Genomic DNA, 13,482 nt, shown 5'->3' with positions numbered 1-13,482 from the left:
GTTTTTGATCGAAATCGAACTACATATAAATCCATAATTAATTAATTCCTAATTTTTTAAAATTAAATTATTAATTCTTAATTTTTATAATCCTTCTCTTTGCATTATTTATGAAAAGAGGTCTCGGAGTTTTAGATAATGCTTTTTTCGCCTACATTTTACTCAATGATGCAAATAAAACTATAATAAAACTATAATATCATAAATTGTAAATCTTAGAAGTATAATTTAAAGCCTAGCCAATGGGGCTACAGTTTCATCCTTCAGATGTCCATCATTATCTCACACGTGTGGCTTCGCGAAGCGAGAAACGCGATTGCATAGGCGACAGAGTTTTCGAGTTATGCGTGGTTATGCGAGATTATATGGAGAAAATTTTTCGTTATATTTTACCGTTAAATTCACTACAAACTTGGGACAATTGGCAACCAATCAAATATTATCGGTGTATAACGATAGAAATTTTTTAAATATACAAAAGAAATTTTACAAACAACGTAATAAAAATGACCAAGCAGATTGGTAATTTTTGAAAAATTATTGAAATTTTACTACATATTTTAGTAAAATTAATCAAACATATTTTATATTTTATTGTAATAAATAATATTTTTATTAGGGTAGATATTAATCAGAATAGTTTGCACATAAAATTCTTCGTAATACATAGATATTATCCCATAACTATGTATCATGATTTTCAGGGTAAACTCTAAGAGAAAATTCTCTGCAGTAGTGTATAATTAACTCACTAAAGTCCGCTGGATTGTAATGTGTCGGGCATTCTAGGCCTACATTTCGCAAGAAAGGCACTAGGTTGCTCGCGGTGTCCCTGTAAACGCATTGTCCGTCGGTCATGACGTAAACGTGGTCGAATTTCTGAAACGCGCTCGCGCTAGGCGTATGCACCGAGCACACGACAGTCCGCCCGAAATGCGCCAACCTCTGGAGAACATCAACGCACTGGGCAGAAGCGATCTCGTCCAGTCCACTGAAAGAAAGAAAAAAATATCTCTTTTTGACACTTCTGTGATGACAATACGCTTCGAGAGCGGATGAATCGCTGAATAATCTGATGGCGGAGTCTCTCCACGCGAGACTTCTTTGATGTCGTCGTTAAAAGTGCATAATTAGTATCTGCGATCAACATAGTCCGAGTGAGATGTAAAAATATTTACCGCGAGCAAATGTTTGCTGTCTCGAACGTTTATTGTAAAATAATTTTCTTTTATGCGCGTGTGTGCTTATATTTATGCGCCTGCATGGTTCCGTCCATCTAGCATGCATGCCGTAACTACAAGAAGGAGAATCGATGATCCTATCTGCAATCGATTTTTAAAATTCATTTTAATGATTTTGTGATTTTTAACGCTTTTCGACGGATTTCTATTGACGTACGAGACGCTTTTTTAAACCTTGTTAGAGAGACGTGATGGGATGAATAATAAAACATTTATGTATTTATATTCTTCAATTTTTGCTTCATGACAAATAGGCGGTCTCTTGAGATCAGTTTTTACTTCTTCTTCTTCGAATGCATTTATAGTTCAACGAAGCAGAGTTAAGACGACAGAATGATCTTAGCATAATCGAAATTTAATTCCCGATTAGCAATTAGTAGATAATTGAATAGCAATAAAAATGGATATAATAATTCAGCGAATAATAATACGTATTTAGACAATAGATTTAGAATAAATTATCGATTCTCTCCTGCATTTTAGATTTTTGCAGTTGCAGATATTCGCGTTGTCGAGGTACCGAGGCATCACTGTGACATTACACATTTCGCAATTGTACAGTGATTTTTGTTATATATGTAACCATTGTTTAATTAAAACAATAGCTCCAAAATTTCTCTTATTTATTACACTCGCGTGATGATAGAAAAGAGTAATAAATCCTTGATGGAACAGCAACAAGATAGAATTTAGGAAGTAGAAGTATGATTCATTTGTTTCTCTATCTATCTTATCAGTTTTTATCGTTATTTACACACACGCACACACGCACACGCACGCACGCACACACACACACACACACACACACACACACGCGCGCGCGCGCATTGTATACATATATATATATATATATATATATATATATGTATTTTTAGTAATTGTACCTTAACACTTTTAGGTACAGAATAATAAGATGAATCAATTACTGTAAAGAAAACATATTAATTGCATCTTATTATTCTGTACCTAAAAGTGTTAAGGTACAGTTACTAAAAATGAATAGTTTACGAGATACTTTATGTTTTACTAGCATGCCCCGCGGCTTCGCTCGCAACTTCATATGCATGGCTCTCATATGCGTATATAGCTTTTGCTATTTAGTCTCTACTCAAAACGAATAAATATACCGGGTCAAAAAATAACATTACAGGAAAATTTGGTCAATTGTTTCTCGAAAGCGACTTTCAATATTGATTAATTTATTAATGTTTAACATATGAATTTAACAACTTATTTAGTCTCTACTTAAAAATAATAAATACCGGGTCAAAAAATAACATCACAAGAAAATTCGGTCAATTATTTCCGAAAAATTAAAAAAATTTTGGATACCGATTCCCAAAAAGATCGGTAACGAAAAACTATAACACTCCTCGGAAAATTCTACTCCTATTTTATATACTTTTGGTAAAAATTCGGTCAAATGGTTTTCGAGATCAAAGCAAACAAACAAACTCTGCCTCTTTATTATAATAGTAAAGATAATAGTAAAGATAGTATAGAAAAATTTCGTAATCGATTTCCAAAAAGATACCGGTTCCCAAAAAGATGGGTAACAAAAAACTATACAGTTTATAGCACTCCCCGGGAAATTCTACCCCTGTTTTATATACAATTCTTTAAAATTCTATCAAATATTTCCCAAAAAATTCGAAAAACTTCTGATACCGGTTTCCAAAAAGATCGGTAACGAAAAATTATACACTTTATGGCACTTCCCGGAAAATTCTACTCTTGTTTCATATACAATTTTTTAAAATTCGGTCAATTATTTCTCAAAAAATTAGAAGAATTAAAAAAACCGGTTTCCAGAAAATCGGTAACAAAAAACTATACACTCTATAACACTCCTCGGGAAATTCTACCCCTATTTCATATACTTTTAGTAAAAATTCGGTCCATTGGTTTTCGAGATCATAGCAAACAAAAAAAAAGCTACAAACTCTGTTGCTTTATAATAATAGTATAGATGTCAAAATGTGCCAGAATAAAACATGAAATATCTCGTAAACCATCAATTTTTTGGTAAATGTACCTTTTAATACTTTTATATAAATATGTAAAGTAATTAGAAAAATCATGTTATGAAAAAAATCATATAATTCCATTTTTTAAAATGGCAATGATCTTTATGTGACCTTAAAAAATTAATTCTTTTGAAAATTGGTTTTATTTTGTTTGGTCTTATTTTCTTTTGGTCTAAAGTGTTTTTCCATATCTTCCATATTTTTCGAGATATTTGCTTGGACATTAATGACGGACACCTTGTATACATATGTATATACATATATATATGTAATGAAGTAATCAAATCCCGATTAGTTAGTTTCGAATTTTAGAATAAGTGCCTGCAGAATTCAAAATGTACTTGTAAGTTGTAAGCAGTTTCTATCGTAAAAATTAGAATTTTTTATAAGTAGTATTCGAATATATTATCATAATTATAATGTAAAATTGTAAGGGGAGAGTGGTATGAAAGACCGGTATTCATAGTCGGATCTTATATTTAAGACCGTTTTAAATACGATCGTGAAATAATATCCGACCATGAATACTGACCAAAGAACCATGTTTTAAAAGAACCATCGCATATTTGACTATACATTCACAGTAACTGAATGTAGCAAAAAATTTTAAAATATTTTAATTTGAGCAACACTGAAACTACGTCATCCATATATAGACATTTGACAGTCAAGTCAACGTCAAAACGGCATTGCCGTATAGTGAGAGGTGAAAGATTATTACGACAAAAGATAAGTTTTTGAGTTAAATTTTCATGTCTTTTATATTTATTTGCGATTAGCTTTTAGGAGAAAAGTATTTTTTTAGTCGAATGCTATGCACACTAACTTAACCTAACTAAAAACGTATAGTTACCTACAATTCTTTTGTTTGTTTTGGTTTATTAGATATTTTGTGGTTAGATTTTTGACACATAATGTTATGAAAGAGCCGGTGTTGAGAGAACGACAATATAACTGCTGTGTCCATTCAAAAGATTATTCTGTAAGATAAATGAAGACTGCTGTCAGTGCAAGTTGACTGGTTGAGTTCGTAACTCATATATAGCAATACGGAAAATTTTCATTTTTTTTTTTCTAATAAGTGTTTTTGATTAGAAATGTTATATTTTCTATCTTTCAGATATTTTTTAAGTAATTTATAGTACCCGGCTCTCTCGAAACAGGTGATGCCTTTTTCAAAGCCATGTTGTGTTGAAACTGTTGAAAGAGCCAAATTCTCTATTTAAAAAAAAGGTGACAAAAATCTGTTAATAACTAAATATAATATTTTTATTAAATTTATCTTATAGATAAATAAATACGCTCAAGTTAGAAAGCGGTTTTATTTCATTAACGCCAGGTTAAATATTTTTTTTTAAATATTTTGAAAAATACTAGCTCTTTCATGCCCCCTTTCCCCTAATAAAGAGATATTTGTGTGTATACACACACATTACGCTTCACACATTAAATTTCTAGTAAAGTACTCATAAAAGGTTCGAATAACATATTTGATCCAGGTTCGAGGTCTATTTGGGTAACACTTTTGTTTTTCGAGATACTCATGAAGGGTTGGAATCCATTTCGTCCAGGTTTGAGTATACTTGAAGTATTGCTTTTATTTTTCGAAGTAATCATAGACGGAGATAATTTTTTCTTAGAATTTACCCTGAGATTATGGTAGTTGTGGGACAACATATTACGACGAAAAATTTTATGCGTTATTCTGATTAATATCTACCATAATAAAAAATATTAATATTTGTTACATTAAAATATAAAATATGTTTGATTAATTTTACTAAAATATATGTAGGAAATTTTAATAATTTTTCAAAAATTACCAATCTGCTTGGTAATTTTTATCACGTTGTTTGTAAAATATTTTTTGTATATTTCAAAAATTCCTTTGTTGCCAAATTGTCCCAAGTTTATAGTGAATTTAACAGTAAAATATAACAGAAAATTATCTCCGTGTAGAGAGTTTGAAACTGCGTCAACAGATACGAACTGTATTTGTCGGATATTTAATCTATCAATCATATATTCGCATAATATATTGACAGCTATTATGATACGAACTGACATATATGATCCTCTTATGAATGGTATAAGTTATTGAGGTATATATGTAACTAGGAAATTAAGATAATCAGTTCTAATTGCGATTAATACTTACGTGGTCGGTTCGTCGAGGAAAATGATAGGCGGATTATTTACGAGCTCTAGTGCGATTGACAGCCTCTTTCTTTCACCACCGGAGAGCCTGTCTGTGATTGTATTTCGCGTTCCGGTTAATCTGAGAGTACTTAAGATTTCCTCTATCTGAAACCAATTATTGATATTATGCGAAATGTATCTTCGTGATTTATTTTGCGTGCAATTTGCGCCGTAAAAAAAAAGCGCTTTTGATCACTCAATGTTACACATAAAAACATACTGAACTGCCGGACGTTACGCAATTTTACTCGTAAAGGCGTAAAAAAAAGAACATTTATAAAGTAATCAAATACTACGATTCACTCCCGAATTTGACTTGTGGAAAATTTTTTGGCTTCTTTTCCTTTACTGATTGCGATTCTATCGAAATTTTGTTTACGAGTGTAAAATACGTTATTTTACGAGTTGTGGGATGTACGTTTAACGATATGGCTAACAATAGTTTATTGGTTCTCCAATGCATGGGATTAGCATTTCAGGTTAAATTTCTTTGAGCGAATTATTGAAATTAAACTACATTATTATCAGCACAGAATTACGCAGCAGTATTGCAAGAAAAAACTTAATCGCAGAAGATAGAGGGAGAGATGATTATACACGAGTTGCATAAAAAATAGCTGATATGTTATTTTATTTTAAGAATTATCTATCCACACGTCATTAACTTGTGTGCAATTTCGCTGTGTATTACTTTCTCGTGTTGTCTTCGAATTTTAAACCATTTTATTGCTGTAGAAAAAAAATCGTATGATTTTATGGCATGCCGAAAATTTGTCGTCGCTTGCCACTTTTAGTTTTACAATAGTCTGACGCATTGCGTTATTAAATTGCGTTTTCTCAATTCGTTCGTCTTCCAGTATCCTAGCTGTGATATAAAAGGCCGAGATCTCTACTTACAGCGTCGCATTTCGATTTCCTTTTGCCGAGCTTTAAGTCGGCGGCGAAGGACATAGCCTCATAAACTGTGAGATTTGGTTGTACGAGATCGTTTTGCATGATGTAACACGACATCTTCTTGAATTCATGCATATCCCGCAGTTGTCCATTTATACTTATCGAGCCACCTATGTCCGTGCATCTGTAACCGGAGCAGATTTTTTTCACTTTATTTGCATATACATATATTGAAAGAGAAAAGGAAAAACGTCGCACGTTTTTTGTGAAACGCTGGAAAACTTTTTGCCGCTTGTCACTTCTTTTGTATTAGGATACAGTTTGTAGTAACGCATTGCATTAATTTTAATATCATTGATTATTCAATCGATATGTCACAGGTCGATTCAACAAGGTCAACAATTATTGAAGTTTAGTAAAAAAGTTTTTTTGCAGACTGTAGTGTTTATCCGATGAAACCTCGCATGAATGCTGACATAGACAACTAATCCCGGTTAGTATAATCTCCGGTAAATGAATCTGAGAAGAATATTATATCCGAATGAAAATGTAAAACCAAAACAATGTTATACTATTCTGACATTTACATTGACAAAATCCTGATCGTTAGATCACTGGAAAAAATAATAAGACTACACCGATTAAAAAATATAGTTGAAAATTCTATAATTACAATATAATTTATAGTATTTTATATTATTAGTTTATATTACTTAGTATTACAAGAGAATTCACTATAAAAATGCATATCCCGACTATAATTTTTTAATCATGCAATTATACTCAATTTTATTATCAACTTTATTATCAGTAACCAATTTAATTTGCTATCCGATTAAATAATTATTAAAATTGCGATTATTATACTGACTTGTATCCCGCGAGAACGTTGAGTAGCGTCGATTTCCCAGCACCGGATGGACCCAGAATCGCCGTCAGCTCGCCCGACTTGAATTGTCCGCTGAGTCCCCTCAAAAGCATCTTCGATTCTATAAATTTAACAGAAAGTTAAGCGGTATTTTACGCAAATAACAACGATTTTTTGTGATTAAAGTATCGGAAACATTTGATGTGCAAGGCAACGCACTGCCGGATGGAGATAATTACCATAACAACCTTATTTTAATAAACGACTATAAAAGTTAATTGTCGATAGACTTTATTAGTAAGGCGATGTATAGGTGATGAAGCTATTATAGTGTCATCGCTCTGACTTTACATAAGATGTATGAGGTAAGCGAAAAAGAGACCTTTGCGCATCTCCTTGAGCTCATTAGCGATACCATCTGTATCACTCGGTCACGAAGACACATTCTCTTTTTATAGGCATATATTACCGGAATTCTTTATTACAAGCAATAAAGAACTCAACTTTGGATAATTTATTCGTGCTGATTGATCATTAAAACAGTGACTATATCATATCGTGTATAAAAATCTCTTAAAACTAATGTTTATTGTACATAATCATATAAAATTACATGTCATTTAGATCTTTTTATGTCTAATAATGTATTTTTATAAACATATATAATTTATTATAATTAGAAATATCTCGATTTATATAAATTTAAAAAGTTCGATATTTGCAATTAAATAATTTTTATGCCGAGGAAATGTACAATAAATAATACTTATTAAAAAAAATAAAATATATGGTTTATTTATTAGAAATAAAATATTTCACCGTATTTAAATAAGAGATTTATTTCTGTGAAATATAAACCTTATATTCCACAAATAAATTTTTAAAGCCGGTATTTATAGATCTTATTTCAAGATCGTCTTAAGTAATATCTTAAGATGCTAATATACGGCTCTGTGATTGGTTAATGATATCTTAAGATTGTAACTAAGACAGTCTGAAATATTATAAGATCCGACTATAATGAACATCGGCCCAAGTATTCTTTTTTCTCAGTGTATACTTTGTGCGTTTAATCGTATATAATCGAGTTCACGGTCTTACTTGTTATTGACGTTATCGGAACAACTGAGTTACGCAACAAGAACACAAAATTAGCATATATTTCTCAAGTGTCATTCTCTTATCGTTTTCTGCTACATAACACACACGCACAAATACTTGTAACGTGTATACTTGCGCTTTGATTGTAGTAAATATGATTAGATTAACGAAAACACTGAGGAAATATTTACGTTTTTGCGTAGTGCGATAATTTATAATTGTATATAAAAATAAAGTAATTTATATTAACGTAAAAATAATAATATGAGTGTAATATGTTTCAAACTAAAATAAGCAGTAAAAATGTTCTGCTTGATTTACTTCAGATGAATGTATTCTTCTACTGTCGGCAGTCGGCATTCAAGTAATTTGCCTCATTTATGTCATTTCCCTCGGCAGGTTGCTCTATTAAATAGTTGAAATAACGATATGTATACCGCTAAGCTCTCATTATCTTTATTTTTGAGCATTTCACGTGAGTTTGTCCAAGGTCTTAGCTTCTCCACGAAGAGCTGCACAAACAGCAAACGCGGTTGCATTATGCAGCAGCTGACCGTGATCGAATTATACAATTTGCGCGTGATTTTTACAAGACGGCTATTCTTCTTTGTTTGTCACGCGCTGTCATATTTAACTGGCAGTATGTCAGCATCCATCTATCATTCCCTCGCTTTGTCTCCGCGCAGAAGAAAAAGCGACCGCGACTCGCGCGTGTGTTCCCATCGATGCATCTAACACGTCTCGCGAAAACGTGAGTCACGCTTCAATCGTTATCCTTTGCAGAATCACAAAGAAGGTTTCTTGACCTGAAACTGCCGACTCATGCATCAACCGCAAGTAAAGCGATGCGCACCGAGATCATGAAAAATGTACATGTCGCTTTCAGACGCCCTCGCACCGCGCTATCGTTACGTTTTGAAGTTATCTTATATCTTCGAAACTAGTAATCATAGAGTAATGATTAATACGTCATTAGGTAGCTTATTATTAATTATTGGCAACTTTTCTAATTCCATTATATTCTTCAGTCTTTTCTACCCCTATTTCATATATAATACTTTAAGATTTGGTATTAGGCTTCTATGTATTTACGTATTCCTAGCAAATTCTAACGTATGTAATTCAAGAATTAATCAATTTTAAAGAATTATATATGAAATAGGGGTAGAAAAGATTGAAGAATGTAATAGAATTAGAAAAAATTGCTAACGTAATAGGAAAAAGTGTACAAATTAGAAATTTGCACATTTCTTTCGCTTATATATAATTCAAGAACTAATCAACTAAACTTTAAAAAATTATATATGAAATAGGGGTAGAAAAGATTGAAGAACATAATAAAATTAGAAAAAATTGCCAATATAATAAAAATCAGACGGGCACAGTAACAACTGTGCCGCAACCAACAACGTATTAGAACTACGTTTACTGTCACTAGTTCATTAAAGTAACTGTCCTTTGCTGAATACTTGAACATGAAATAGTGACAATTTTTTTTTCTCTAAGATTGAGATACGTTCGATGTAATTTTCGACGAAAATGTTTTTTCAATCTGCACGAGCGAATAGTGTGCATCGCGACGCGATGGCAGGAAGCGATAATCGTTCGGGTCCAATTGGTACACGCGCCGTATAAGCGTGAAACAGATGTCCGTGAATCATTGCCACGCAATTGCGTGAGGAAATTTGTAATTAAGGCGCGTGACATATCTCTCTGGCGAACGCGACATTGCGTTATATTTTATCCGCGTCGCATTCAATTATCATCAGCTCGTTTTTATTCGCTGTAACAGAATACTGCAAACAGCAATATTTTTCCGTTATTTTCCTCGACAGAAGGAATTTGCATGTGGAAAAGCTGACCGGATATTCTCGGTATAATTACACATCACTGATCACTTGGTTTTCATGATAATCGCTTATATTAAATCTATGTGCCTGTGATTGTAGGAGCTACGTAACTTGTTTTTATTAACGGCTTTGATTGCCAAAGTCTTATGTGTATGAAATTGCGAAAAAGAAGGAACACTAGCGATTCTGTTTTAAAGTATCTTTTCCTCCTTCATAAGGAATGATTGGTATTAAAGGAATTGATTGTAATTATTTACGAGCTGACAGTTATTCTTCTTCGCCTGAACACTAATGAGAGAAGTATAGATTAAAAAAATGTTTGTTGACGCTTCATTATGTAGATGCGCAATTAGCGAATAATTAACATAATGCAGTTTATCGGTACTTTGACTCTTTGTATTATCTTTAACTTATGTTATCTTTCATTTCACAATTAAATCAGTAAAAAACATATGTAGATTATAATGAGAAATACTGCGATCTATACTGTTATTGCTATTTGCAATTCACGATTATCTCGAATATAACAATTATAACGTTGTAAATCTTAAATTACTAATTTTCCTTAATGATTTTTAACAATGTTTATATCTCGAACTTTTGCGAAAGAGATATTATTTCTAATAAACCAGTCGATAAAAATGTGTTATTAATTGCAAGTTATGAAAATCTTCTAACAGATATTACGTTGTTTTTTAGATAATTACATCTCATCTGTATTTTTATGATATATGATATTGTGTTAACGGAAATGCGAATAAGTAAGTACGAGATTATATCTCCTATATATATAATTCAATGTCCCGATTGACTCATCAACGCCCAGCCCAAACCTCTAAACCTAGAAACATGAAATTCGAGGAGTATATTTTTTCCATGGCGTAAGCACTCACTAAGAAGGGATTTTTAGAAATTCGACTCCTAAGGGGGTGAAAAGGGGTAAAATGAGTTTTCACGACTTTCTCAATATCTCTTGGGCCCGATGAGATATCGACTTGGTTTTTGCTTACAAAGGTTACCCATACAAGTGCTTAAAAACATAATTCAAGATTTTGCCTTAATCATCTATCTATCTATCTATCTATCTATCTATATCTATATCTATATATATATATATATATATAATCGAATGTTCCGACTGACTCATCAAACGCCCAGCCCAAATCCTTAAACCTAGAAACATGAAATTCGGGGAGTATATTCCTTCCATGACGCACCCACTAAGAAGGGATTTTTAGAAATTCGACTTCTAACTACTACATAAGCAACTACTTATTCCATCCGGTCGTTTTTCTAAAAAGAGATCGGATGACGATTCTGACTCGGTCGTTTTGGGAATACGTATTTTCACTGACGAGAATCGCAGAATAACATGACGAAAACGGACAAGGATATATAGAATTATCTATTTCTACGCGATAACTTTGGTCTCTAAAGTTTCAAATAATTTTTATTATCTATATTCTAGAAGAACTCCCGCAAAACTTTATATACTGCCTAGAGATATTATATCAAGTACATGAGACTAATCAGTAGGATATACTAACCGCGCAACTATCACTTTGGAGAATTCTTGTTTTTTTTTCTTACATTATTATTATGAATATAAAGTTTTAACGATAGATATACATAGTCGCTCGATAGCACAACGTATCACCGAGCGTCGAACTTTGCTCTACAATTTTTCGAGAGATTTTAACGCGACGGAGATGTGTCCTCTGGCTCTTCGCCGAGAACAATGATCACTCGTACGTCGCGCTTTCCCGGAGCGCTCCAAAGGATTTAAGGAAGAATTCAAGGAAGTTCGTCTTGCTATATATACTACTATTTCTGTTCGTGTTTTTGTTTGGGGACACCGGTAATAATAAAAAATCTTTTAATTTCTTACTTTAAAATTCATTTAAGAAACTGTTGAAACTGTTGGCCTTCTTGTTGAATACAAAGCTGTGCTCTTTTAATCACAGACTCATGCATTTTTGCCAAGGTGGGTTGAGCTTGTAATTTTTGAAATGCTACTACAATTTGTTCTCTTAAGTGAGCAACAATATTTTGACTATTTATGGCGTAAATTAAACTTTTGACATGACCGTAAATAAAAATCGAGCGGAGTAGATCCGACGATTTTAGGGACTAAAAGATACTCTTCCGCGGCCAATCCATAATTCGTTGATTTAATAAATCTTGAATAGAAGTCTGTAGCAAGATCCGTTAGTCGAGATATATAGTTAAGTGCGTGTATACTTCATAGATTTTCAAAGTTGTTTATTTCGAAAACAAAGCCTCGTACGAAAAAAAATTATTGTACAATTTTGACTTATTTTGGCACGAAGAATCACCTTGTTCTCGGTTGTACTACAAATTACCACCCATCCTGATATACATAATTGTATAAAGTTATACAGTATACTAAATACATAGTTATACAGGGTGTCCAAAACGTCCCGGGACGGCGAAATATCTTGAGAAATATAAGTTGTATAGAAAATTTTCTTAGACAAAAGTTGTAAGGTTTAAAAAGGTTTATTTACTAGTCTTATAAATTTGACTTTAGATGGCACTTCCAAGGTCGAGGTTCTTAATTTTGTTTTTGTTCTTTATTATTTAACTTTTATTATTTTGTTCTATATATTCTTTATAACTTATTTTCTTCTTTATTCTATATTTTTATTAGTTACACACACACAATCACCGTAATATTACCATAAAAAAGCTCAATAACATCGAAACGGTAGATCCTAAAATTTGTGTTGAAAAGGTCTCGTGAGGAGCTATAAAAATATATGATAAAAAATAAGGAGTCCCGTTTAAAAAATTTATGATAATCTCGAACTGATCTTGGCGACACCATCCAAAGTCAAACTCATAAGGCCAGTAAATAGATCTTTTTAAGTTTTACTACTTTTGTCTGAAAAAATTATATATATTTTTCAAGATATTTCGCTGTCTCGGGACTTTTCAGACCTAATCTAATCCTATATAAAACAATATATAACCTTGTATAAAGTTTTTCTTTCAACCTCAAATAAGGTAGCAAAGCATATTTTATAGATTTCCGTTTACGGCACAAACTTTTACACCCCCTGCTTTAAAAGATTATGACATTATATTCTTCCAACAAGATTTAGACAAATGTTTTTTTCTGAAATCAATCATTATGCTGTAATGACATATTATGACATTTTTTGTAGCAATAATATATTTCGTTAATAAAGCTATCTTACATTGACAGCAGATCAAGTGAAGGTTACCATATCTGTGAGAGAAACGTCGGGAATATTACGTCTGTATAGAAAGCGAAATGT

At 32.1% G+C, this 13,482-nt stretch overlaps 1 protein-coding gene across 1 annotated transcript in view; it reads right to left on the bottom strand.

The window, feature by feature from the left end:
• The window catches only part of LOC143901193 (ATP-binding cassette sub-family G member 1), a 30,134-nt gene that overhangs the window by 2,975 nt on the left and 13,677 nt on the right, over nt 1-13,482 (bottom strand). The window contains exons 3-6 of the mRNA XM_077413267.1: nt 7,233-7,350; nt 6,365-6,545; nt 5,427-5,572; nt 753-991 (exon numbers count right to left, since the gene is read on the bottom strand). Of these exons, the coding sequence (XP_077269393.1) occupies nt 753-991; nt 5,427-5,572; nt 6,365-6,545; nt 7,233-7,350 (684 nt within the window). The remainder of the gene's footprint in view (nt 1-752; nt 992-5,426; nt 5,573-6,364; nt 6,546-7,232; nt 7,351-13,482) is intronic.

The sequence above is a fragment of the Temnothorax americanus genome, unplaced genomic scaffold (assembly GCF_048541705.1).
Source record: "Temnothorax americanus isolate GAGA-0224 unplaced genomic scaffold, ASM4854170v1 Scaffold32, whole genome shotgun sequence".
In the NCBI taxonomy this organism is placed as follows: Eukaryota; Metazoa; Arthropoda; class Insecta; order Hymenoptera; family Formicidae; genus Temnothorax; species Temnothorax americanus.
This window is presented reverse-complemented; position numbering and strand designations above follow the sequence as displayed.